The sequence below is a fragment of the Epinephelus moara genome, chromosome 20 (assembly GCF_006386435.1).
Source record: "Epinephelus moara isolate mb chromosome 20, YSFRI_EMoa_1.0, whole genome shotgun sequence".
In the NCBI taxonomy this organism is placed as follows: domain Eukaryota; kingdom Metazoa; phylum Chordata; class Actinopteri; order Perciformes; family Serranidae; genus Epinephelus; species Epinephelus moara.
In genome coordinates this window covers 30,036,640-30,064,029 of record NC_065525.1, presented here as the reverse complement: position 1 = coordinate 30,064,029, position 27,390 = coordinate 30,036,640, and the positions used below count along the sequence as shown (strand labels likewise).

The 27,390-nt window shown below is 43.1% G+C and overlaps 1 protein-coding gene across 2 annotated transcripts in view; it reads right to left on the bottom strand.

Moving 5' to 3' along the window:
- The window catches only part of reln (reelin), a 117,374-nt gene that overhangs the window by 4,088 nt on the left and 85,896 nt on the right, over positions 1 to 27,390 (bottom strand). Inside the window, exons 20-63 of one of the 2 annotated variants that reach the window (XM_050073171.1) lie at positions 26,656 to 26,892; positions 26,198 to 26,390; positions 25,267 to 25,379; positions 22,715 to 22,852; positions 21,485 to 21,671; positions 20,475 to 20,680; positions 20,206 to 20,377; positions 19,756 to 19,962; positions 17,784 to 18,019; positions 17,463 to 17,620; positions 17,162 to 17,369; positions 16,985 to 17,061; positions 16,300 to 16,458; positions 16,006 to 16,200; positions 14,697 to 14,970; positions 14,441 to 14,581; positions 14,148 to 14,325; positions 13,928 to 14,012; positions 12,580 to 12,762; positions 12,262 to 12,430; positions 12,045 to 12,150; positions 11,697 to 11,923; positions 11,374 to 11,597; positions 11,015 to 11,165; positions 10,619 to 10,877; positions 10,186 to 10,435; positions 9,444 to 9,612; positions 9,072 to 9,212; positions 8,666 to 8,843; positions 7,774 to 7,967; positions 7,425 to 7,675; positions 6,660 to 6,814; positions 5,597 to 5,811; positions 5,223 to 5,400; positions 4,929 to 5,104; positions 4,722 to 4,828; positions 4,359 to 4,601; positions 4,060 to 4,235; positions 3,889 to 3,962; positions 3,523 to 3,684; positions 3,098 to 3,255; positions 2,569 to 2,794; positions 2,210 to 2,407; positions 1,028 to 1,126 (exon numbers count right to left, since the gene is read on the bottom strand). In XM_050073171.1, the coding sequence (XP_049929128.1) occupies positions 1,028 to 1,126; positions 2,210 to 2,407; positions 2,569 to 2,794; positions 3,098 to 3,255; positions 3,523 to 3,684; positions 3,889 to 3,962; positions 4,060 to 4,235; positions 4,359 to 4,601; positions 4,722 to 4,828; positions 4,929 to 5,104; positions 5,223 to 5,400; positions 5,597 to 5,811; positions 6,660 to 6,814; positions 7,425 to 7,675; positions 7,774 to 7,967; positions 8,666 to 8,843; positions 9,072 to 9,212; positions 9,444 to 9,612; positions 10,186 to 10,435; positions 10,619 to 10,877; positions 11,015 to 11,165; positions 11,374 to 11,597; positions 11,697 to 11,923; positions 12,045 to 12,150; positions 12,262 to 12,430; positions 12,580 to 12,762; positions 13,928 to 14,012; positions 14,148 to 14,325; positions 14,441 to 14,581; positions 14,697 to 14,970; positions 16,006 to 16,200; positions 16,300 to 16,458; positions 16,985 to 17,061; positions 17,162 to 17,369; positions 17,463 to 17,620; positions 17,784 to 18,019; positions 19,756 to 19,962; positions 20,206 to 20,377; positions 20,475 to 20,680; positions 21,485 to 21,671; positions 22,715 to 22,852; positions 25,267 to 25,379; positions 26,198 to 26,390; positions 26,656 to 26,892 (7,833 nt within the window). The remainder of the gene's footprint in view (positions 1 to 1,027; positions 1,127 to 2,209; positions 2,408 to 2,568; positions 2,795 to 3,097; positions 3,256 to 3,522; positions 3,685 to 3,888; positions 3,963 to 4,059; positions 4,236 to 4,358; positions 4,602 to 4,721; positions 4,829 to 4,928; positions 5,105 to 5,222; positions 5,401 to 5,596; positions 5,812 to 6,659; positions 6,815 to 7,424; positions 7,676 to 7,773; positions 7,968 to 8,665; positions 8,844 to 9,071; positions 9,213 to 9,443; positions 9,613 to 10,185; positions 10,436 to 10,618; positions 10,878 to 11,014; positions 11,166 to 11,373; positions 11,598 to 11,696; positions 11,924 to 12,044; positions 12,151 to 12,261; positions 12,431 to 12,579; positions 12,763 to 13,927; positions 14,013 to 14,147; positions 14,326 to 14,440; positions 14,582 to 14,696; positions 14,971 to 16,005; positions 16,201 to 16,299; positions 16,459 to 16,984; positions 17,062 to 17,161; positions 17,370 to 17,462; positions 17,621 to 17,783; positions 18,020 to 19,755; positions 19,963 to 20,205; positions 20,378 to 20,474; positions 20,681 to 21,484; positions 21,672 to 22,714; positions 22,853 to 25,266; positions 25,380 to 26,197; positions 26,391 to 26,655; positions 26,893 to 27,390) is intronic. The other variant, XM_050073172.1, reaches the window with a different exon arrangement.

The window sequence follows — 27,390 nt, the reverse complement described above, 5'->3', positions numbered from 1 at the left end:
ACAAGCTGCAGACCACTGTTTGAGACCAACAGGCAATACAATTGGTTGTTCATTAGCAAGACACTGAGGTGTTTCCACCGCCTTCTGCCACCGAACCTGGGTGTTTTTAGCAACACATTCTGTCATCTCCACTGGATGTAGGTGTTTTTATAACGACCTGTCACTGCATTTCCGGTGGCATTTGTGTCATTGAATGTGGGTGTTTTATAATAAGTCATCACTGCATGTTCACCAGAGTTTGTGCCACCAAATCTGGGTGTTTTTTAGCAATACTTGACAGCGTTGCCACTGGCTTTAGTGCCACCAAACGTGGGTGTTTTAAGTAAAAACATACACCACAGTGTTGTTGAAACGTAATGAATTGAAAGTTTCAAAGTATCTGCAAAATAATAATATACAAATATAACATCCGTGGTTAAAACGTACAATGCCGACTTTTATTCTGGCGACAGGGTTGGTAAATTAGTGAATACTGTAAATTATTAATGACTATGTGAATGGGTTCTTCACATCTGAAGAGTGCTTCAGTGCAATACAGAACATTTTATCAATGTTTTAAAGACCTTTGAATGTTTTAAGTATACTTCTCAGACTTTTTAGACATGTCATTAAGAAATACATAAATTCTTGAAGAGTTGTTGTTTGTATGGGAGATGCATGGGTTCTACAAGACACTGAAAATATGATGATCTGACAGCAGGAGTTGATCTGTCGTACACAGAACAGCCATCCACAAACAGAACTCTTTACAGCAAAGCACACTGCAGTCATTTTTCTACTCTGCTTGCCTCACACCAGAAGCCGTGATGAGCATTTTAAACAACTGCTGAGAGGTCGGTTGTAGGTCGTAAGCAGCACACGTGTGGATGTGCTCACAGTATATGTATGTTTGAGACTGTATCCCTGTGTTTGTGAGGGGACCGTTTCTACAGGTGAGGCTGAGGCAGAGGTAGAGGCGGGGGCAGATCAGGGCTCTTTTGGGGGCCAGTCTGGGGAGCCGGGGGCCGGCTTGGAATTGGGTACTCACAGAACTACTTCCACATGGTCCAGCGCCCACTGGTCATGTCCTGCACCGTCGTGGCGTGGCTGCCACCATCGCAGCATCACCCCTTTAACCCTCGCCTCTCTGGAGAGACCATGGGAAACATTTCAGGGTCAGTGAGGGTATGTCAACAGGTATAGTCCCTTCAAACCAGCATGATGAAGTTTACCACACTGGTTTAAACAGTACCACTTTCTAATTAGGCACCCTTTAGAAAGGATTCAAAAATTTAAACTGATGGCTTCATTAATGACGAATAAATCATTTAAAACGCTGTACTGATCAGTTATGAACCATCATAAAGGACAACTGAGGTTGTGAAATAGCTCTGGCTGGTGTTAATCCTCCTACCTTGTGACACTTGCACGGTCTATTTAAATTGCTTTTCTTCATATTTATCTTTAAAACTCCTCCAGACGACTTACCATCTGGAAAATAGCTGCAGTGCAAATCAATTTATTGATGTGTACAAATGCAGATTTGAGGGGAATGTTGTAAAAAATATATTAACAACCCCCTCCAGTGAAAATAAAAGTTTTTAACCTTGTGCATATGGTGTTTTTTATGCTACAAGACATATAATGAGAGAAATAAGCAGTGTCAGTGTTATAGCTTAGCATTTTCACCTTGGAACTGCAGTGTACCAGTGACAGCCTCAAGAAAAAGGATTCTGACTTCCAAGGTTTCATACGCCACAAACCTAAGGAGCTAATCCCCTCAACTTGAAAGAGGAGAAAAGTTAGCAATTAGTGGCTGAGGGGGCGGGGCTAATATTCATTGATCCATGCATACTAAATGAGGTAGAGGTTGCAGAGTTACATCCAATCAACCTTAAAGCACGACGAGATTTTTTTTTACGGAAAATAAACTTCTAAATATGTAATTCTGATGAACAGAGATACGTTTTTAGGGGGTTAATCAATGACCAGAGAGAAACTTTAATTATTTATTTTCAATTATAACTGCAGATTACCTACTAGCTGATGGTTTATTAGAAAGTGACTCCATTACCTGCCATTACCATTAACATTTGTAACAATTATAAAGCATTAGTAAATGATTAGATGACATTAATAGAGCCATTAGTTACACCTTTATAAATGGTGCCTTATTAGAAGATGTTTAATGTGTTAATGTTTGACCTGAGTGTCTCTGTGTATCACTCACAGTGGAATGTTGTAGGAGACTCTCTGGGCCTTTATGAAGTCTTTGGGCTGGTGCTGGGCGATTACGTGCCAGCTGACTCCGTTGTTGACGCTGTACTGCAGCAGCACGGCCCGGTCGACTGTGTCAGCCTGATCGAGAGCTATGTTACAGCTGTCTGTCTGTGCCACGCTGCCAATCTGCAGCACAAACATGATCTTACTGTAGAGAGACAGAGAGGGACGGAAAAGAGAGAAGGTCGAAGAAAGGGAACATTAAAGGTTGATACTACAAATCCTGATGTGGAGAGAATTCAGCTAGCTATGAGGTAGGCAGGTGTACGTTTATTTGATTAGTTTATGTACAGTATGTTTTGCTAGTACCTGTACCTGGCTCTAGTGAGGTCGAGCGGTTTGGTAACTGCCTGCCTCATCTTACAGCCATTGAAGTAAAGTGAGTCTCCGTGGGCATGCGGTGAGAGCTGCCCACAGCCACTGCCCACTCCACCACCCTGGATCAACTGCCAGCTCTCCTGAGACACACTGCCTGACTCAAAGTTGTCCTTGATGGAGCTGGGCAGGTCGCTGCTGGAGAGGGAGCAATCGTCACCTGTTGAGGTGAGAGGAAGGAGAGAGGAGGTGATGAAACCGGAGGAAATAAAGTTGATGGTGGGGCTGACATACAACAGTGCAAGGCCATGTTTTCAGCTGCTGTGATGTATGTGTATTGAAGACGTTTCTTCAGAAAACCTGTCACATTTTGTTCACTTTTGTTGCAAATTTTTACTTTGTTCACTTGCATCATTGTACTTCAGAGATACGCTACTTAGGAAATTTCCTCTGAACAGTACAGATGAAAAAGAGCTGTGTATGTATCTAATAGTTTGAATACAATATGCTGTTTGTGGCCCACCATGGTGTCCCTCATCACAGATGCAGACTACTCCATTTGTGCAGTAGCCGTGGCCGCTGCAGAGCCCTGGACAGGCCTCGCCGATGTAAACATGGTCCACTCCCCAGCTCTGCCGCTCTCCTGTCCCCTCCTTTTGAATCCAGCGGAACTGGGTAGCCCTGGAAATATACAACAATTCACAAAAGGCTTATTCAACTGGCAACAGAGAGAACATGGAAACACTTGAAGTGCACTTGAGGAGCACAGTCCTGCACCGAGGCCAAAGGCCCTATCTTATAATGTGAATAAAAATAGAAATAAAAAAGCTGCACCCTTTCAACAAGTTTCATTAATATCAAGCCAATAGTTTCTCCATTATCTTAGCAACAAACAGACAAACAAATTGAAAGCGAAATCTAGCAGAAGGATATTTTGTGAGCTCCTACCCTGAGGAGACGTGGTCTGGCAGCTGGACAGTGACCCTGGTCCACGTTGAGCTGTTGACTGGACTGTAGATTGTGGACTCGTGGAACTGGAAGGGAGAGCAGCCCACGTTGTTGACTGAGGAGGGGAGGCACTCTGACTGTACCAGCTGCCACGAGTCAGACCTAAAGGCAGAGAGTAGAATACATTATATGATATAAAAATAAACATTTCAAATAATGTTTAGATGATAAATTGTAGTGTAGAGTCAGGCTATGGTTTAGATCATGTCATGGCACTGCCTGCTCTGAGTGTCAAGTGTTGACTGTTGGAATAGGAAAGATACACCATGTGTGAAAGTGTTTTCCTTTATTCCAACCTCTTCTTACCTTGCATCCTTCCTGTACTGCAGCAGGACAGAATGATGGTCTTCACAGGTGTCTGCTTCACAGCCGACAACAATCTGCATCAACAAGAGATATGTACAGTTAGGGACTAAAGCCTGCATGTGAAGGGCAAAGAACAGCTTTTAATATAGCAGCTTTGTTGCACTACTGCACCTTAAACTGTAGAATATATCCAGGTTGCACTATGAGTTCTCGAGTGGCCAGGATGTTGTGTGTCTTGTCTTGGTTCTTGTTTGGCCAGTACAGGTGGAACGAGGGGTTTCCACAGAAGCCAGCTGTGCGCACAGCGTTAGGGTAGAAACTCCAGCTTTCCTCATGAGAAACGCCCTCTGGTGAAAGGCACAGACATAAAAAGAGAAGAGGAGGAGGAGTCACAGATTTCCAGAGCATGAATTAATTCGTCATGACAGGTGAGCTGTGTTTTCTGATTACATCAAAACAAACAAACTCACCATCATCAAAGGTGTCAAGCAGAGTGGACGGGTTGATGTCTGACCCTCCCACCAAGATGTTGTCTATGGCCCACTGGGCTCTCTCCAGGCTTGGGGTGGCGAGGCCAGAGGAAATAGTAAATGGCTGCCACCAGCGCAGACGAGTAGCATTGGTCAGAGCTCCTTCTGGGAGGACGATGTAATCTCTTCTCACTGACACATACTTCAGATAGTCCATCTCATGCAGCAGTGTCCAGGACACACCTGAAGAACAGATATGGACAGAATAAAAACATGGAAGAAGAGAAGAAATCATAAACAGATTGATGATGAAATAGAAATAAAAAATACAATGCTCTGTATGCACGCATGTTATTAGTGCACCTCCATCAGTAGAGTAGTCCAGCAGCACTCCCTCTTTACGACAAGTTGGACGGTGGCACATGGTCATGTTGTCTTCACTTCCAATCCGGGCCCAGTACTCCACAAACCTAGCCACAATAACACAGTTCAAAATGCACTTAGAGCAGCACAATATTAAAAGATAAATAGAAAACTTATTGCTGTAGTTGACAGAAGATGAGTACTAACTTTGCCCCACGGAGATCCAGATCTGCAGTGACAGCCTGTCTGGCATCAGCTCCTCCAAAGTACAGGGCTGTCCCCTCTACCAACACACCACAGTCTGTACAGGGCCTACCACCCTCCAGCACTTGCCACTGAGGGCCTGCTGTCCCCTCCCAGTCAAAACGCTCCTTCAGAGATGCCTACAGAAAAAAAAAGACAAGCATATCTTAATCTGGACCATCTTTGACAGCTAAATTCCACTTGCCGATTTTCTTTTATAATCCGAGTTTTTGTTACTCAGTGAGAGCCCGATTCTACCTTCAGGGCAGTGCTGGCGTAGCAGTTTGGTCCAGTGAATCCTGGGTCACAGAGACAGCGCTGATCCAGACAGTCTCCATGTCCCCCGCAGTGGCCGTCACACGCTGGCCCGATGTAAAAGTTTTCCACACCCCACTGGATGTCTGAGTGCTGCTGGAAAAACCTGAACCGCACCGCACTGAGGAGAAGACAAGATAGGTTAGTCAAACAACATGCATCCTATTTACATAATTCATATGACAATGCTTTTAATAATTTATACGACAATAATTCGATGTATCAATAATTTAGGCCTTGATGGTACAATTAAATATGAAATAGTACTGTATGTTTTGTCGAAAGCATGTGAAGGTGGATATGAGGTAGGATCTCACGTGTCAGCCAGGCTGTCGGGCAGTGGATAGACCGCTCTCTTCCAGCCTTCGGCAGGGAAGAAGACTGATGGCTGGGAGACTTGACCTCCACAGCGGGGGTCAGCAGGCAGGCACTGGGGCACCAGGTACTTCCAGGTCACTCCAAAGTCCACTGAATACTGGACATGAATTTGCCGGTCTGCATGACGCTCCAGCACGCTGCAGCCTACTGCAATCTAAATTAACACACAGATATTAACAAGGTCAAAATCATAGCAAATTCATGGGTTTAAATTCATGCAAAGATGAAATATATTACTGTCATGGAAAAGATGTATTAGACATAGAGAAATTTATGGTGTGTGCATTGGCATGGTTTGGTGTTTTGAGAGACCCCAGAGTCCTTCACAGTTGGCATGCTTTATGTAGGGAGTCTAGTGCCTGAGGTAACAGATAAGACAGGCCCCATGGTACAGTCTGGACCAGACCAAGGGTTACACAACATTGTTTTGCATTCTGCCAGTGTTCGTGATTATACATGATTCTGTATGACGTGGTATATGCTGTATACGTTTTTGGTGTATCTGTGTTTATGCCTATGAGCTGTGCCAAGATCTACGACTCAACGAGTTATTCTTTCATTCATCAAAGTGAAGTTTGACCTGAAGTACAAATTTTACATATCAAGTTACAGTATGATGAACTTGTTCCACCAATGCAGTGGTTCCCAACTGGTGGGTCACAGGTCCATTCTGAATGGACCGCAAGTGGCTTGTGAACGTGTTAAGTTTGTGAAAAACACACTTTACTTTTCAAGTACAGTGAATTTCCAGCCCAAACTTTTATTCTAAAGTGCCGTGTGAGTGACTAACAGACAGTTACCTAACTGACACAGCAAACTAACTCAATGACATGGCCAAACCCAATTATGACACTGAATATATAAAACTTTGTGGACCTTGACCTAATGACAAAGGAGCAATCTGGACTCCGTGGCCGGACCAGTTGGCAATCACTGCGCTAACAGACATCATGTAACACAAATATGTGTTCATTTTATTATATATTAAGGCTCATTAGTTACCTTGAACTGCATGACCCAGCCCTTGTCTGGAATAATATCATGTGTGACAGCATACACCTCTCTCCCATCTGCATTGCCACACACCATCACTCCATCAGGGGAGCTGCAGAATCGCTGCACTGAGCAGTCCTCTGAGAACAACCAGTGATCGCTCACTGAGAACAAAGACATGAGGAGAAGCAAAAAGGGCCAAGAAGCTCTGTTTAATAGCGATAAAAACAATATGACATCACTGTAGAGTGTTTGAAGTGGAAACAGAGAGCTTTTTAACTTTTCCTGCTAGCATTTCCAAGTGGTATTACTGTTGGCGCCACTGCTGCAAAGACAACCGTATTGCTTTCCATTTTCCTCAAAGCCTAGCAACTACAAACAACACAGGATACACTGCATTTTGTTTTCCACAGTAATGTTGGTTGTTTCATCGTCCAGCATTTCCGCTACTGAGGATATTTACTACAAAGAACAAACAATGATAGTCTCTGGTAACAGAGGATAGCTACTGATAGCTACAACAGAAAAAGAAAAGTGCTATCTTTTTCCTATTTTGCAATGGTTGACGCTTTTCCTTTGAACCGAAAAATGAGCCATGATGGTACTTGAAGGCAGACACAATTGCATAGTGAAAGCGAGGCTTATAGAAAGCCAAAATATATGCTGATTGTGTCATTAATCTGTGCATTGTGCAATCAATATTTACTTCATAATGATAAATTAAAGCAAAACTGGTCTATTTCCACTTTAATTGAGGTACTGATTCAGAAATACCTATGGGTGTTTCCTCCTGCTCGCTTAGCTGCCCTATCCTTCCTGAGGTCCCGTCAGCAGGAGCTCTCTCATGGTTGGGCAGTGCTACCCCCCCAAATGTATCAGATATTTGTGCTCGTGGGTCCGAGCCTGCGATGAGGACGTTATCCAGAGCCCAATCACTGTGATCCGCTCCCTCATGCTGTGGCTGCCACCAGCGCACACGCACTCCTTCCTGACGGGCAGCAGGGGGCAGCAGCACATTGACAAACCTGAACACAGACAAAAAGCAGGAGGAAAGTCACAGCTATCCTGCATCTCTCTTTATTTAGTTGCACGCAGGGAGTTATGTGTTCATAATCAAACTCACCCAGGCTTGGTGTACAGATCGTAGAAGATCTCTGTCAGCAGGTGCCAGTTGATCCCTCCATTCAAACTGTACTCCAGGAGCACACCCTGGTTACGGTTGCTAGGTGGGATCATGCAGCCGTACATGAAGTAGAACTGGATGAACTCAGCGTTGGTCAGGTTCAGGTCCACTGTCACCAGCTGACGGCTGCAACTCTATGCACGGACACATAAAGAAATGCAGTCTGGGTAAATCAGAGCTCAGCCAGTGTAAGCCTGTGATGGATGGAAGCCTGTTTGTGGGTCTCTCCTTCCATTTCTCTATTTGTCACCCTTCTAAAAACAAATCCAACAGGTTAAAACATGTTTGCTATTTTCTATTACAGCGAGCATTCAGGGAGCCAGCAAAATAAAACTGACTTCACTGAAGTTTGAACTTTCATCAAAGCTGTATTTATCTTGATAAAGCTTAAAGCAGGACCTTTATCGGCTGCTCTTAAGAGGTTTCTCTGGCAGTGTGTCTGTCCACTTTAAGATCAGCCTGTCAATAGGTATCCATTTACAACACTGCTCTAAGTGCCTCGGGAAAACTTAAGCTGACATAAAGTCTGACAGCAACTTACTTTGTGGTCTTTTATTTAACAGACTGATACTTAAAGCAGCATTTTTCAGACAGTTAGATGTTTCTCTTGTCTAACTATATATTTCTGTCATCTGTTGTTGCTTTAGCAGCATTTATTGTCTTTCAAACCCTACTTAGCATGAGTGGAAGGTCGATTACATTTATTTCAATATATAAATACATTTATTTGAATTTATCCTCCGTCAAATTCCTGGTTTGAGAGTATCTCAGGATAGAAAATGTTCTAAGAAAGTAAAAAACAATCAAACAACGAGGGCTGATGTATATTTACCCCACTGAAGTGCAGTGCAGCTCCAGAGGCCACGGCTCCACACACAGTGCTGAGCTTCCCACCAGTCAGTACGTGCCAGTGGCTGAGTGAGGGAGCGCGACTGAAGCTGTCCTTCAGCTGGGAGGGCAGAGGGACCACGGGCTCGTCGCAGTACTCTCCACCCCACTCTGGGTCACACCTGGGGAGGATGGTGGAGTCAGATATAAATAATCAGATTGAAAGACAAGCTGGTCATCAAGTCACTGTAAGTTTAGAAACACATACATACTGTATACTGATACTTAAAAATATAAAGCATTTTTTACACCTTATTGCTCATTACAAGCAGACATTAACTACTACTACTATTCCAGACATGGACATTAAACACTTTGGTGTATTCATGCATGAGGCTGCCGTTACTTACACACAGGAGCTCTGTTGGCAGCGTCCGTGTCCAGAGCACATATCTGGGCAGCCATCTCCAATGTAGAGGTTATCCAGAGCCCATGTCTGCTGCTTGTCAAAGGGAGCCTGCTGGAACCAGCGGAACCTTGTGGCTGGAGACCTAAAGACATAAATCAACATCACAAATACTTCAGGCAGGTTAAGTTGAAATACACAGTGGCAAAGAATGAAACTAAATTCTGGCATGGCAATTTCTGATTTTGTATCAGACTGTAATGTTGCCTAACTGTGTTTGAAATGGAGCCGCTTCACCACAGCCACTTATGAGCTTTGTTAGAAAATCAGTCAGTGTTTGTCAGTGTGTCTGAGTGAAGTTTAGAGCAGTGCTGACCTGGCATATGATGGGATAGGCAGAGTGATACGGCCCCACTTGTTGTAAGTGTCAGAAACCAGCAGCCTCTGCAGGGTGTACGAGGAGCAGTCGGGGCTTGTAGGCAGACAGTCTCTGACCACAGGCTGCCAGGTCAGACCCAGATCCAGAGAATACTCCAACTCTACGGCTGCAAAGAAAGAAGAGAAACACAACTGTCAACATTATGTATCTTCAAGAAACTGCATTAACAACTTTAAACATAAACAGTTTGACAGTCTAAACAGTAAGTTTAGAATGTCAGGACTTGTTTTAACATCTTTATTTAACTGTATTTCACTAATTATGGCTGTTTTAGTGAAAACAACTAGAAAATTTTGAAATCACAGACATAAGAACTAAACAAAAAAGTTGAATTTACATGTATTTGATGATTATTTCAGTAATTTTTTAAGCAAAAATGCCACACATATGCTAATTCCAGCCGCTCAAATGTGAGAATTTGATTCCTTTCTTTGTCATTTATAACAGTAAATGACCATGCTTTGGTTCTGCACTGTTGGTTGAATAACTCAAGCGATGAAAATATAATTCACCTTGGGCTGTGGGACATTTTAACAGGCATCTTTTGCTATTTTCTGACATTTTATGTACAAATTAATCAAATACTCGATTGAAAAAAGGAATCAGTAGTTAAAATAATTGTCAGTTGCAGCCCTTTTCATTATTGAATACTATTTATAGTTAATTCATTATTGCTTACAGTAGCAGGAGTTGGTGACAGAGCAGGAAGCTGAGAAGTCAAACTGGATGAAGGCATCTTGACCCAAGCTGATGTCAGTGGTAACAGCATAGCGAGTGTTGGACTTCTCTATGAATGCAAAAGCAGGCCCATCTGAGCCACAAACAGGCATTCGAGTTCCTCCAGGGTGGAGGAGCCATGAGCGTCCGTCAATGGAGGAGAAATCATCTTCCAAAGGTCCCCAGCCACTGGCACTGCCCCCTACTACCACCTGGGGAATAAAAGATACATGTTTGCAAAGTAAATGTGAAGAAGGAAGAGAAAGTGGATTCATCAGAGGGATGAAAAATGAAAGTCTGGTTGGATAACAGCCATGATGTTTCAACGCTTGAATGAAAATGATCATGAGAGTAATAGATGGATTTATGGTTGGATGGATCCTCACTTACTGTACCTGGTCAATGACCCATGGGCTGTAAAAGTGTCCGTTCTCAGAGGGCTGCCACCAGCGGAGGCGAGTGGAAGGAGTGCGGGCACGCAGCGGGATCTCCAGGGCCACCAGGCGAGCCTGATTACTGCTGTTGCTGAAGAGAAATTCTTGCAGGAGGCCCCAGGTAAGACCTCCGTCCACAGAGAACTGCAGTAACACCGGCTGGGAGCGAGGGTCTGGAGCCGCCTTACCACAGCCAAGACGGAGGAAGAACTGAACAAACCTGCAGGGTGCAGCCATTAACACATGAGGTTATCACTGAAGACTATAAAGTCAACAAGTTTTTTTTGATGGTGTATATGTATATGTATTAAGTTAGTTAGTGCATGTCTTTGTTTGTGTGTGTGGCTGTAGCTATACCTGGCATTTGCCAAGTCCATGTCATTGGTGACCAGCATGCGCAGGCCATCCTCGCTAAAGAACAGGTGGTTCCCGCTCGACATGATACCACACTTTCTGGATGGTTTGCCACCGCTCAGTAGTCTGAAACGCTCAGCATCCACAGCTCCTCCTGGAGACATAAGTATGTCCACAAACACACACATAGAAAGCAACAAAACAGTAAACACACAATCATGAATTCATCATATACTGTATAAACAACAAAAGGGAAACTGAAGTCTAAATAGGACCTTTATTTACAGAGCACTAATCAAAATAAGGTGAATGAACTGCCTACTTCCTAATAGCTTTTTGTGTGCATCTGTATGTTGGCGTACCTTCAAAGTCCTCCTTCAGGAAATCAGGGTTGGGAGTGTCAGGCACAGAGCAGTCAGGTCCAGAGTAGCCAGGGTCACACACACAGTGGCTGCCACCCACACACGCCCCGTGACCATTACACATGTCCTGACACTGTGGGCCGATGTAGACGTTGTCTAATGCCCATGTCGGAGGAGCAGACCCAGTTGAAAAGAAACCCTGATACCAACGGAACCTCACTGATCTGCAGGTGCGTCAGAATGCACGGATTAGAGAGTGAGACAGACAAATAAACAGATATTATTTTGTTAGCGTTAAAAAAAGATTGATGTCCAGTCCTTACCCACAGAGGCGAAGCTTTCCAAAGTGAATGACCTCTCTCCTCCAGCCCTGGGTTGTACCAGGGAAATAAATGCTGGCAGGGTGGAGCTCTGTGGAGCACAGTGAGGAGGGCTGGGGCCCACCGGCACACAGCGGCACTAAAAGGTGCCACGTGGCGCCAAAGTCCCGTGAGAACTCAAGGCGCACTGGGTGGGCGGAGGAGCTGTCAGCTGTGCAGCCCACATTAATCTGCAGAGACATAAATATACATAACATCGGCGAAGATGACGAACCATGATTTATGTTCTGAATGAGTAAATGTTTTGATTGTTACTTTGGAAAAGAAGTCATCAAGGCTGTGTTTGTGTACCTCAAACTGGATGATAGTGTTCTCATTTACGTCAATGTCCCTGGTGGTAATGGAGTGCTCACCAAGCTCGCTGGAGACAAACACCATTGCTGACTCATCCTCCTCCCTGAACCAATCACACACACCAAGATTAATCAAGGGTTTTAACAGCTTTTGCATAAAATCCAAAACACTGTTAAGACAGGATCATTGTCAACATGCAAAACTGTTTCCTTACAGTCCAGTCTTCTGGTAGGGGCAGTAGAGGCCAGTGTTCCCACCGGGGAAGAACAGCCAGTTGGACTCATTGGGACCTTCCTCAAAGCTGTCTATCACCACTGGTGGGTTGTGTAAGGAGCTGCCATCAATGATGAGATCATCTATTACCCACACCTCCTCCTTCTTACCTGAAGGGCATAACAGCGTGAAGATTATTACACACTGATTCTACTGGTTCAGGAGGCATGAAGAATGTGGTAAAGAAACAGACAAGACATGTGAAGAGCACAGACTGTGTGAATTTTAGTGTGCAACAACACACAATGTGTCCACTAACCACTGTTGTAAGGCTGCCAGAGTCTGAAGCGGGTGGCGTTAGTCTGAGCACTGGCTGGCAGCGGCAAGTGGAGGAACAGAGTGTCAGTGGAAGCTGGGAAGTAGAACTCATCCAACATCAGCCAGCTAATCCCTCCATTCACAGAGTACTGCAGCAGCACTGAATGGGAGCGCTCTGGAACACCTGGAAAAGCCCAAAAGAAAAACTATTTCAACATTATCCTGAGAAAAATGTGTTTTAATCAAAACTACAGTTCAATGTAGTCAATGTGTCAATAAATGTGATCCCATCAACTCCTTTAAATTGTGGTGCTTGATGTGTGTCCAGATGGTTCTGGTAATCCATGATTTCTGATTGTCGAATGATTTAACTGTCCACATGTGCCGACCTTAACAAGACGCTTGCACGGTCACTTCTCCTGAGCACAGGCAGCGCCACTCTGCAGAACAACACCCTACCTACACACTAATCCTCATTCACTGCAAAACACCCTCCTCTCACCAGAGTTCTCTACTGTGACATCCTGTTGGAAACTGATGCGGCACAGTGGTAGTTCAGTTTATTTCCAACATCTGTACAAGGAGTAGCAGGATGCTAGCTCAGCTGGTGCACCACACCAGCCACAAAAAGCACTATCAAGACTTGCAAAATAGACATTTGAGGTTAAATTTAGCACAAATTTAGCAGCGCCTGCATCAACAAACATTAATTACACATCACATGCAGCCGCTTTCTGCCCCGTCTCAAGGCCTGATTCAAAAAAAAAACCTGCACTAATGATATTACAGCATAAACACACCCACAGAGTTTTGCAGCTGAGTGCAATTTTCTCTTTCTTTGCATGTGATTACAATTACCCACCCATGTGGCAAAGTTATTAATGTTGCCTCTGTGCCAAAAACACAGTGCAGAACACTAGCAGAAAGAAAAAGAAAACTAAAATATTCAATCTGTGAGCTACAGGTCCTGGACAACAACATGCAGAGGCATTCCTCAAAACTAGAGGCAGGGAATTTAAAGTTGACAAAGGGAAAGGGTATTTGGGGTCAGTCAGTGCGCTTCAGTTATCATCAACTCTTTGAAGACGGCGCTAATAATTTCACTGTGACTGCATGCGGCCCTAAGTGCTGAGCTTTGCAAATTGGACTGTTTTTGCAGTTACGCTTATTTGCATAGCAGGAAATTTTGTGCCAAATGTATGCATATTGCCTTTTTTAAATACATGCAATCAGCACAGGATGCTATTTTGTGGGTGTTTTGAGAAAGACAAACTTTGTTTTTGTCTCTTTTGTGCAGGTCTAGAGGGAGCAAAATCCTTTTATGAATTTGACTGTGAGTTACGTTTTACCTTTAGTGATGAATTTGAAGGAGAACTGGATGTAGAGAGTGTTGGTGCAGTCCAGATCTCGTGACACTAACATTCGTAGGCCATCCTGCAAACAGATGAGGATTACACTGTTGGTCAGTTATGAAGAGTCAGTCATCTAAACATATCAAGCTGTATCAGTGTGCTTTAATTGTATTATTATTGCTCTGTATGCTCTCTGGATGGTGTTTAGGAGCCCTACCCCTTTGAAGATGAGGGCAGTGCCAGATTTAAGAGGCTCTCCACTCAGAGTTCCCCTCTCTGCTCCATACACCTCAGGCCACGTCTCCTGCTGCAGGTTCTCATTAAAGTCCTCTCTCAGCACAGATGGCAGTGGGGCCAAAGGCACACAGTGTGCCCCGCCATAACCCTTGTCACACCTGTGTGAGAATGGGAGTAAAAGAAAGGTTAAGCAATATTTACATTTAGGCAGAGGAGTAAAAATGACAGAAGATTTAAACTGATCAGCTGTGCAGAAAATCCTGTTTTACTTACACACAGCGTCCGTTGTCACACAGACCATGTCCAGAGCACATCCAGGGGCAGCCAGGGGCAAGTAACACGTTATCTAGAGCCCATCCTTCTGCCCCTGGTGTGAAGTGGGTCTGGATCCAACGGAACCGAGTTCTGGGTGAACTAACGAATACAATAGCAAGTTATAAAGAAAAATATTGTCACGACTTAATGCGCTTTCCGAGAAAATACCAATACTGTCTACTTATTTTGGGTATAAAAGTTAAAAAATGCGTACTTAGCAGCACTGGGCAGGTAGACGGTGATCCTCCTCCAGTGTTTGTACTGGGTCGAGGTATAAATGGAACTCTGAGTATAACCAGCGCAGCCAATGGCTGGGGGCACACACTCTGGGGTGATGAGAGACCAGTGATGGCCGCAGTCTGTGGAGTACTCCAGTCGCACGCCATGGGAGAAGGATGTGGACTTACTACAGCCCATACTCAGCTCGAACTGCAGGAACGAAGAGCCTGACACCTCGAAGTCCCAGCTCTCTGCATATCTTGGCTTCTCTGCAGACACAGTGGAAAAGCAATGTTACATTTTTTGGCATTTACTATAGCCTGATCTTAGTATCCATAATAGGTTACAATGGTATAAGATTTTTTTTTTAAACAGTGCCTCAACAAGATAACTTTTATGTCTGCTCATATTTTAAAATTTGGTTCAATCAAATTTTGTGGCCCCTCCATAGCCCTGACAAAATAGGCTAAGGGCTGTTACATATGTTCACTCTAAATTCATGTGCTAATTTCCATGTTGTCAATGCAACATGAAATGATGAGTGTACACCAAAAAACAGTCAATACAAGTCCAAATCCAACTACAGCCTTTAAAATAATAGGTATTGTTGAGGTATGTGTGAAATGTGTGCATGTTTCAGAGTATACCAGAAAAGCCATTGATTCCGACAATCAGTGCTTCAGTGTTCACACAGGGACATGTGAGCTTTAGGTTTATAAATGTGTTGCCAAATTGATCTGGCTTTGCACGCTTAATGAATGAGCCCTGCTGTAATGCAATATTTGTGCAAAGTAAATCCGCTCACAGCTTGATGCGAGCATAAACAACAGGCAGGATGTTCATTCAGGTTTGCTCTCATTAATAATGCAGGACCCACGGCGCCACAGTAAATGGGTGATTCAATTTCAGCCCTTTGTGTGGGTAATACTGTGATGTCACTGCAGAGCCGTTTATGTGGTTTGTTGTGAATTTATGTGTCGGTTGTTTACTGCATGTGCATAAGCATGTTTGTTGTATCTGTTTACCTTTTTTTTTTAATCATGCAAAGTCATCTGTCCAGCTGTTTTACAGGAACATCCTGCTTCACATTGATTTGAACACATTTACACTGCAGCTTCACTGATGCTGTTGGGTGTTAAGTGTCTTACACTGGGGCCACTTTACAGTGATTGTTCAGGGAGTTACTCCTTCATCTTCCATGCAGACACTTTCTGAGCCAGTCTAGGAAGTACAATTGACAGCCCTGTAGTTGTAAGCCCTGTTCTCTAAATACACATGTGCAGCAAAATGTTTGTGTGACTCACTATCAATGGCCTCAGAGTTGAAGGTTAGTGCTGTGTCCAGAGACAAACAGTCCACAGTCACCTCCCCTCCCTGAATGCGGTACCAGTTGTGCCTCAGAGGCGTTGTGCCATCAAACTTGTCATGGAAACCTGTTCTGGAGCTGTCGTTCATACCAATCAAAACATCATCCAAAGCCCACTGTGCTGAGTGTTTCCCTACAAGGATGGAGAGGGAGAGGTAAACATAAGCATTAAAGCTGTGATTTCAAAAAGATATTTTAAAGGCAGTATCATGCACCCTTATCATGCACTAACCTTGCTGTGGCTGCCACCACCTAAACACTGTGTAGGGGGTTTTGGCTGCAGGTGGCAGCTCGATGGTCACCACCTGGGGCTCCAGGAAGGAACTAAAGTCCAGTTCCCTTATGAACTGCCACTGGACACCATTGTTGGTAGAGAACTGGACAATGACACCTAGAATCACAGAAAACAGTAGAGTTGATAGTACTTCTAAATGGGAAAAACATTTTTTTACAGACAGAGATACAGACGTAAGTAAATTTAGCCAGAAATAAAAACAATACAATATAATGCAGTGGAATCAAACAACAGTCCAGAGGCTCTGATTACTACAGATAAGCTGTTTAGGAGGCTGGCAGTGTTTTATCTGACACTGCAGAAACGATCAGACTGAGCCTTCAGCACTGCTGCAGGCTAAAGACCCACATTCTGCTGATGGGTGAACAGAATAAAACAGACAATACTACACTTTGATTCTCCATTAGAATAAACATGCTGACAATGAGGACCAGATCTGTACCTACACAGCTTTGGCTGAATCACAAGACTGATCAAAGACAAAGCGTGAGAAGGAACAAATGGAGACAAGCCAGTGGTGAAATGATCAGATTAGATGTAGAGCAGCTCTCCACAGACTGCACTGTTGAGGGACAGCCACATGAATGCAGCAGAGGGCCTCAGTGCTGCGTGTGATAATTACCTTCGTTTCGGGAGCGTGGCCTGGTGCAAGTTGGCCCCAAACTCTTGCTGCCGATTCGGATGTAGAACTGAACCAACCTGTATGTAAACAGTAACAATTACATTTCAATTTCACATTGAACAAACAGCTTTAACTGATCTAATAGACAAGAGATTCACAGGTGTGAATTCCACTCACCGTGTGTTGGTAGTGTCTAGAGGCACTGTGCGTGCTTCTCTCCTCCCAGGGCTACTGAAGTAAAGAGCTTTGCCCTCACCGATGATGCCACAGCCGCCTCCAATTTGTCCCCCACTTAGGCTCTGCCAGAGTGGACTCAGCTTCCCCTCAAAGCCCTCCGTAAGTTCTGTGGGACTGGCTACAGATGGGACACAACTGTCCTGCTCCACTATGGGAAAAAACAGGGGCTCATAAGCTATAAAAAATAAAGATAGATGAAACATATGATCTTTTTTAATTGTTTTTGGTTTCATCATTGTACCTGTGTATCCCATATCGCAGAAACAGACTCCAGAGATACAATCTCCATGTCCCCCACAGTGGTTTGGACAAGGCTCAGAGATGTAGACTCCGTCTAAGGCGAAAGCTGGGGCATCTCTGTACATGCTGCTCTCCTGGAACCAGCGAAACCTGGTTTTACTGGGAAAACGAGGGGAATGGGATTAGGGAATAACAGAGATACAGCTGACACCTATATTATACCAGTCAACTACTGTAACTGCATATTCTGTGTCTTAAGAAAACTGATAAAATCACTATTACAACTTAGCAGATCCAATTGCATGCCTGTTACCATAGCTACCTGGCTGCAACATTGCGCGGTATGACCACAGTGACCCTGGTCCATTGTTCATAGTCTCCAGTGTTGTATACAGTGGGTTCTCTGAGCTCACGACCACTGCCCTCACAGACACCTGCCCCTGGGGTTCCTGGGTAACAGCCCTCTCTCACCAGTGCCCATGTACGACCAGCATCATGGGAGTACTGCAGCATGACTGGAGCAGAAGCGCTGAAATCTGACTCACAGCCTATGTTCAACTGGTAGAGAAAACAGTGGAGAGAAATGAAAGAACAATTTAGGTCTGATAAAGTGGTACTGTGTGTCTGTTTCTCAAAATTACACCAATAGAAATAGAATGGATAAAAAGAACACTGAACTGTCTGACTACTTCAACAGATAATGGCGATTGTTGTTGACAACATGCACACATTGGTAGGGCCCTAAAACGAGTCACACTCACTTGTTTGGGAACACAGTTTAGGTCTAATGCTGCCATAAGTGATCAAATGTAATGACATCTTTGCACAGTGAGTAAATGTTTTTAGAACTGACATTGTTGGGGGTAACGTGTTACAAAGGAGGTACTCAGATTACTTTATTTATGTCACAGGTAACATAACGCATTAGTTCTGCGATTCAAGTAATTAGTTCTTTAATTACATTTTTGAAAAAAGCAGTCTGCTACTTTTAAAGGTCCCATATTTTTCTCATATTCAGGTTCATACTTGTGTTTGGGATTTAAAGAAAACATGTTGACATGCTTTAATGTTCAAAACACCTTATTTTTCATACTGTGTGCCTGAATATAGGCTACTTGTAATCACCAGCAACGGTTTGGGTCTATGTGTGCTTCCTGTCAGCTGATGTCATTCACATCCGCTGCAAAACAGTCCAACAAGAAATACAGAAGGACCCATTTAGAATGTTTATGTGTCTATTGGTCTATAAAGTATATTTGTGACATCACAGTTTCACAGAAATCCTGATGGCTTGTTTAAACGCCCAATTTCTGAGTACGAACTGTGAGCATTTCTCTGTGGACTGAGTGTTTAGATACTTTTTACAGTATTTATTTAGCACCAAAACCTGCTTTATTTTTAAGACAGTCAATTTGGTGAAAGAAAGAGACTTGTATTGGTGTACAGTTGCATTTTTCTGATTAGAAAGGAAAATGAGGGTAAAAATGTTCCTTTGCTTTTGCGATTTTATTTTGTTAATGAAGATACGCACACAGGTAGTTAAGTCCCTGCACGGACACAACCCCCAGCCATAACAAGATAATCCTCTCTAGCAGCGAGGCACTGGAGATAGTGCACAAACAACACCTCTCCATGCTTTACACTTCTACACTGCTCGTTTGGTCATTACTGCAAAACCTCACCTCAGTGTGTTTGTGACTTGCCAAAAGTTGGTTTAAATTACATGAAAGTTATACAGAAGTTAGCCCGCTACAAAGGTTGCAATGGCAATGGTACATATAAAAATGGCCTCCGTTCTGACCATCCTGCTATGTTAATTTAAATGGGAATTTAGAATTAGAGAGCCTTTTCTGTCATTGTATTATGCAGGAATGAAATGATGACGATGAAATTTGGAGTGCCACTCTTGGTTGGTGGATAAGAGTTAAAAAGAAAAAAGGGCACATAGCATACAATATTAAAAACATTAAGCACACTGCAAAAGCCACATTGCACATAATGTAAAAGAGGTAGCTATAAAGTGCCAGAGCCAATAAATATAAAGTGCCAAAATCAGCACAGTAGTTACTGCACAAGACCCGGTAGTTATTACCATGTGGAAATAAAATATATTGAGTATTGTTGTGAGAGTGCACTATGACTCTTCATTTTGTATGTTGTTTGATAGGAGAGCAAAGAGCTGCTGCACTCATGTGCACCGCCATCTTGTTACCCTTAGCTCCCATTTTATTTCTATGATTGCAACTTTAAAATAACTTCTGCCTTTCTAGTTTTCACACTTTCCATGTGGGTACCTTGAACTGAAGGGTGTATCCAGGGCGCAGAGCCAGGTCCCTGGTGACAGCTACCCTGTCCCCATCGGAGCGCCCGAACACCATGGCGGAGGGTGTTGGAGCACAGAAGCTGTTGTTACTTTCCCTCTCCATGCCTTCATTACCCAGCATCAGCCACACACTCATCTGGTTCAGAGGGTAGTCGAACGCTGGCTTCTCGTAAAAGTTCTGTAAAGACAGAAGACAGGAGAGCTTTACTGTAGTGTTTGGTGTTAACGGGTGACAGTGTCTGCAGCAGAACATATTTCTCATAAAATAAATGGAAACACTTGTGGAAAGATTCAAGACCTTACAGCTGTTCTTTCTCAGTTCAGCTGACACTTTCCATTACAACAAAAGTGTAGTATCTCAAGATGATGCACGAGGTCAGAGCACAAGTTAAAGGTAGAACAACTCATATTGATTCCTAACCTGTGGTAGAGTTGGATTGGCCATGGGGATGATGTGTTTCTCCCTCTCTGACAAAATTATGACATCATCAATTGCCCACTGGTCATAGCCGTCCCCAGAGTGAAGAGGCTGCCACCAACGAAACCTTGTGGAAGGTGTCTTCGAGGCCAAGGGAAGCTCATAGTGGACAAAGCTGAGAACAAAGGAAGAGCCAGGTCATTGAAGATTCTCTTCCAAAATTTAAAATCATTATAGCCACATCCAAAACTTTTCATCCCCAGGTTTCTTACCGAGGCTTAGTAAAGTCAGTGAAGTACATCTCAGCGATGAGGCCCCAGCTGATGCCTCCATCATTACTGTACTGCAGCAGCACTCCTTCCTCCCTGCTGTCTGCCTGGTTACACTCTGCCCAGTCTCCGCCCACTCGCAGGTAGAACTGTACAAACTCCGCCCATTCAGTGTCCAGGTCCCAGCTCACCAGCTGCCTCAGCCCAGCCTGACAACAACACACACATGTATTTGTACATATTAAGGAAAGGAGGATCAACTAGGAGCTGCACAACATAATGTGGGTAAAGGGTGATATTATTTGTTGGTATTGTGGGGCAACACACTCTTTAAGTGGAAACTTTGTTTGGCCAATATGTTTGTCAATCCTAGAATAAGTGTTACTGGAATAAAAATGAGAGGCTGTTCCCTGGAAACAGCTGCAACAAGAAGAATTCCAGCTATGCGTACTAAGAGCTGACAGAGCTGACTGAAAATTGCATGTACACATATTCTATAGAGCCATGATGTGATTAAATAAAATCTATACATTTTCAGGGAAGAGGTAATCAGAGGTCAAAGGTCAGCAGTTTTTGGCAGGAAAAACTAGAAAGTAATCAGAGATTGCATACTGTTCCTCTGCCAAGCTTGCACAATCCTCTAAATTAGGTGTTCTGACAACACAAAAATATTTTTACATTTGTAATCTGGATCTGGATTTGCACCAAAATACACAGGGACGATGATCAGATTCATGTGTCTGATTTATGTCTTAGGTGTATAGTTTACGGAAAAATCTAAAATTGTTAAAAAATGCTGTGTTCTTGCAATATTAAGAAATTGTTTAAAAAGTTCTTGGATCTGCACCTGGATCTAGGTTTTTATCAAAAAGATAATCATTTGTTTCTTTGCCCGTTGCTTAACTTTCCACCAACTTGACCTCACTCTTTGTTGGATACACTGATACAGTAACAAACAGAAACACAAAGGACCAAAAACATTCTTGAAGAAAGCAATCTGATATTCACTTTACCTTGCTGAAGTACAGGGACGAGCCAGATGAGACCACTCCGCAGCCCATATCAGGGGTGACCACCTCTCCGCCAATCACCTCCTGCCAAGTGGCCAGCAGTGCATCCTGGGACTCAAAGTCAGAGAGTACACTGGAGGAGAGGGGGGAGGAGGGCTGGCAGTCCGTTCCAGAGAAACCATCATCACACCTACAACAGAAGACAGCGGATGAACTTCTTATCTTTGCTCTGGGCTCATCTTGCTTTAATGAATCCCACAAACATCAATCAAAAGTTATTCATGCGCCTCCCTGTTGAGTTATGTTAAAAGTTTTATAAAGTGTGTGGCTGAGTTAAAAAATCCACACAAAAGTGCCATTTAGTACATTAAAACAGTGTGTGAGATATCATTAGCATGTCCAAAACCTTAGTATGAAAGCAAGAGTACGTGAACTGCATATTATTTCCAGGGAAATATTACAGTATGTTAACACTGGACACTACGGCGGCATGAATATCCCACAGTGCACTGCAGTGGTGACACAGCCTTCATAACAGACAACAGTGGGCAGTGACCAAGGCAGCTCTGTAACATCAAATACGCTTATATCTGAGTGTAAGCATACAATCTCACTTTGTAAGGCATAAAATATTTAAAAATAAAATAAGTTCACACCTTATTATTTTCACAGATCACTGTTAGTTCACATCATTGTATGTAAACCGTTGTGTTACCATGGTTATGTGTCTCCAACTGGCAAGAAGGCTCTCAGGAAGTGAGGTGGTAGTTACAACTTAGTGTGTTCAAAAAGAGCCATACTACTTTTTGTGGTTACAAATCTATATTAAGTTATGATAATAACAATAATAGTTTAATAGCTTTACTTGTATTGCACTTATCTAAACAAGGTTACAAAGTGCTTCACAAAGAACGTGAAAATAAAATGATAGAAATACAGTTGCAATAATAAAAACAATGTTAAGAGCTAAGAAAAATTAAGGCATTAAAAGGAACACGTCTTCTATAAAACTATGTTTTAAGCAATGATTTAAAAACAGGCAATGTGTTAGTGAGCCTTATCTCATAGGCAGAGAGTTCAGCGCCTTGGGGCTATGATGGTAAAAGCCTGGTCACCATTGGTAACCAGCCTTGACCTATGGATGACTCGCGAGGGTAGGCTTGAGGATCTCAAGGTACAACTTGGAGCATAGGGATAGTGCACATTTTCGGTATGTAGTGTGTGAAAATTGACCTGCAGTGTCCATGATCACACCAGCCATGTCCATGGCACATGTTGGGACACTGTTGGCCGATGTAGATGTCATCCAGGGCCCACTCGTCCTGTTCTCCGTAGTAGTTCTGGATCCAGCGGAACCGTGTGGCACTGGACCTGAACACAGAAGGTACACACAGACACAGAAATACTTTAACTAGATTCACACTATAGAAGCTAAACAAAATGTAAAGAAATACTGTACCTTATAACTGATAAAAAAAAGTAATACAATGTTAAAGATGCATTACGTGATCTCATAAATCAACAGTTGTTGCTTGCATGACATGTTATGTTATACCCACCAATCTACTTCTCTACAGGGGATAGAGATTTGTAGATTTAGTGTTCTGGCAGGTACAGATTAACCTTATCACATGTGTGCATGCCTATTTTTTTCCCCGCGTGTGTGTGGATTCTGCAGCTGTGAGATGAATGTCAGAGTGAGGGCAATGTCATCATCACATCATCTCTGTTGAAGGTAGGCTGGTGATGTGAATGCGTGCGCAGTCAGTCTGGTACATGTTTGTGCATGTGAGTGCCATTTGGTGCTTGCAGTTCGGTGTATGTTCAGCGATGACAAATGGTTGTAGAGGCGTAGATGGTCAGGTATATTGGGAATTTTAAAGCAGGGAGGTGTCCTGGCCCACTGATTCGTTGACCCATATCAACTCAGACCACCTCCTGATCATAGAGAACTGGCCGCGACTGTTTTATTATCATTTACTGCCATGACCTTGTGGCCTCTCATCACACCCTGGAGGAGATTAGACCACCTTTATTTAGGAGCTGGGTGGCAGAATGAAATGGAGGTGGAGGTCATGGTGCTCAGTGTGAAAGGTTTATGTGATTGTTTGAGTTGATGTATGTGTGAGCCAGGGCTGTAACAGTACATGTGTTCCCCACGAACTGTTCAGTGCAGGATGACTGGTTCAGTATCAGACTTGTTTCAGTGCTGTTTGCCCTTTGAACTGAATGATCGCAGTCTTAATATCTTTAGAAGATGTAATAACAGTGCTCGTATTGGCACACAGAGAACACAGATTCAAAAGTCTGAGTTCATCCAGCAAAGCTCTGGCAGTGTGTCGGGTGTGGACTCTTAGCAAAAGCATGGTGGTCCGATTATCTGAGCTCACGGAGTGGCTACATCCCTGATATTTCAAACACAGATGAGAAGCCAGAGCTGGAGGAACCTCCTATATTATCTTACCTTAACATTTAGATTCCATATTTAGGAGAACTATGCTTTTCCAGACAAGATCCAGGCAGGTGTGTGCACCTCATCTGTGTTGGCATCTTTTTAAGTGTGTCTGTTTAACCCTCAGGGGTCTGACAGTATTTTCAGGCGCTCTGATGATTTTGGCTTGCTCTGATGTTGCTGTCACTTTGAGCAATTGTAAGCAGTATTCTCGAAGTCACATTTTTTTTGTATTCAGCACACGTTCAGCAGCGATAATATCCATGTAGTATGTATGTCATACTTTTTTATAAATACCTGGTAATAAACCTGTTGTAAAGAAGTAATTTCAGAACTGTGCTAGAAAGTTAAAAAAAAAAATTACCTCACTCAGATTGTCACAAAGCCCTGTGTCTGCAACATGCATGTGGACAGAGGGCTTTGTGGCAATCTGTGGATATACTTACTTGGCTAGAAGGTAACCCCCTGATCCATGTTTCATCACTTTAACCCAAACCATGATCTATCCCTAACCCTAACCAAGTATATTTTGTACCTAAACCTAACTAAACCTTAACAACAGCGTCGTCACACCATAAAGCAGTGAGATAAGAATAGAGTTTCACAAACGTAGGGTTACCATTTAGCCATGACTCATACTCAGATGATTAACAATTGTTTTGCCTGTTCTGCATTCCTTCAAAACTACATTGTTTTGTTACTAAGTTGAAGCAACACTGACACACTGCATTCTTTTAAATTACCAGATTGACCAGATATTAATCAGTGTTAGTTTTTCTCAAAAATAAATAAAAGGAAATGTTATCTCTTGTTTTGCCATCTGCAGCAAAAACATACCAAACCAAGACCCAGAAAATGAAGTAAATATATTAGATGATATCTGTGTGGATGTCTGTGTGTGGGGGGGTTGCAGAAGAAATGTAATTGTTACAGTGCATTAAACCTTGGTGCATTTTTATTTTTTTTGCTGAAATAGTGTTGTGCAATATCAACTGTTGAAAGTGCTTGTGAACAAAGCATGCTCCATTTTTTGAGACAGGATGAATGTAAAATCATTTGTGCACATCTGTAGCTATGTATGGATATGTGCGTGTGAGAGGTGTGTGTCTACATTTTTATGTGTAGACATGACGCTATTAACAATAATAAGTAAGGACGCTTCCCAGTGTCCTCTTTATCAGATTTATGTTACACATCAGACTGTATCTCAGGTGCATTATGCTTCTTAACTGCAAAAGACAGCATGAAAGATCAGATCAGAGGACGTATTATCCCAGAGGGCACTTTGTGAATCTTTTCTTCTGTGTGTACTGTACAGATGTGAGTTACTTACCATGTCTTCTGAGGAAGAGACAAAGTGATGCGTCTCCAGTCTTTGAACTCTGATGGGTGGTAGACACTTGGAGCTGTAAACTCAGAGCAGCTCGGCATGCCAGGCAGACAAGCCTAGGTGAAAGAAACGAGGGCTTTCTTTATAATACATGATTCATTATACGCCCGTTTGGGCGGAAAAGGCAATGCTGTATGTTGATTACTCAGAATTCGTAAAACAAAGTTTTTAATTCATCACTGTGGATTTTGTTTTGTATCAAAACTCTTCAGAAAGAGCACGATACACTGCGGACACACCCTGAGGCTGCATTAGCCCCACAGTGTATGCATATAAAAGGCTAACGGAGGATTACAGTATCTCTGACCTTGAACACTAGAAGACACGCAAGGATTAACAGTACAGGACATTCACTGAGTTACATTCTGCTCTTGCCAGATGACTGCATTTTCATGCACATGGGAGAATTAGAGAAAATTCACTGATGGAGGACTCATTACGCCCTATTCAATTCCAAAGGCAATAAAAATCTTGGCAGATACTTTGGTGCCTTATGAATATTTATGAGCCAGTTGTGATCACAGAAAATCTTTGTTGAATCATGGGAAGATAATCTGCTTGCTGATTCAAGTATTGCCATGTATTTGCTAATAGTAGGATGATAAAAAGTAATTGTGATAATTTCTCATCTGAAACAAAGTGCCACATTTAAAGACTCTCATTATTTACACATTATTACGGAGGCTGTAATGGGTGAATCAATATTCATGATCATGAATAAATGATATGTTTCCTCGTGTCTTTCCAGGATGACTTCTACAAGTTTTTTGTCATAAGTAAAGGTGTGAGACGGGCTGCGAGAACAAAAGGTGTTAACAATGTGAATAATCGCTCAACACGGGAGACAAAGTTGAGAAAGTTTCACGCTCTTTACCTCTTTGACCAGGTGCCAGGTGAGGCCGTGATTGGTGGAGAACTCCAGGCGGACCTGAGTGTCGATGTGAGGGGAGGGTTCACGGCCACAGCCCATGACCAGTGAGAACTGTAGACTGTAGGAGGCTCCGATCTGCATTGACTGAGTTTCCACATAACGGATACTGGAGCCAGGGCTGGGCTCACCAGAGAAACTAGAGCAGAACATGGAGGAAGAGAGGATACCATACGTCATATACTGTGGTGCACAATCTTAATACTGTGTTTGGAATTTTTATGTGATTGTAGCATCTTTCAAACTGTTCTGATAGTGTCAAGTTTGGTTTGCAGGAATATAAGGCAATCATGGTGAAAATAAAACCAGAACAATTTGCAAATAGTAACACATTTTAACTCATGTTCAGACCCAGTGGACAACCTGTCACAACATTAAATACCAATACAGAATGTGTCTCCTACCTGAGGGTCCAGTCATGTTGGCAGTAGGGCTGGACATGACCGAGATAGAAACCAAGACTCTGGGTGACATCCAGCACGTTGCTGAAGTCCAGACTTATGGTGTTGAACAGCACAGACGTCATGCTGATTTCATCCAGGGCCCACACATCATGACCACGACCTGAATGGTATGGCTGCCACCAGCGGAACTGGACGCCAAACTTACGAGCACCAGCCGGGAGTTCGACTGACACAATCCTGGTTGGGTTGGGGGGGAAAGGGATTAGCAAACTGAGCTTCGCTGACACTTAATGGAAAGTTTGCATGACGTGAGCAGTGCATGTGCCATGGTCACAACCGCAAAACTGTGAGAATAATGACATATATTTGGGGATACGTTCCAAAATGACATTTTGGATGGAATTAATTACACAAGCAACTGTGACTCAGACTGACTTGGATCTAAAGCCTGCATAATCGCAGTCTGCTTGGACAATCTTAAATAGATTCTGACACAATGCAGATGGTCAACATAACCAAGATTTATGAATACAGCATCTTGCATCACTCTTTAGTTTCTTTTAGCCCACTCTTTTGGCCACAGGGACCTATTTTTCTCTTTGTCAAGACTGATTCCTGCATCTTGGTGTTCTGTACAAACATACATGTTGATAGAGTATGAACCTGGACTTACACCTGCAGGTCATGTAGTTGTGTAGACCTTGTCCCTGACTCACTGGCCCCTGTTGACCTTTC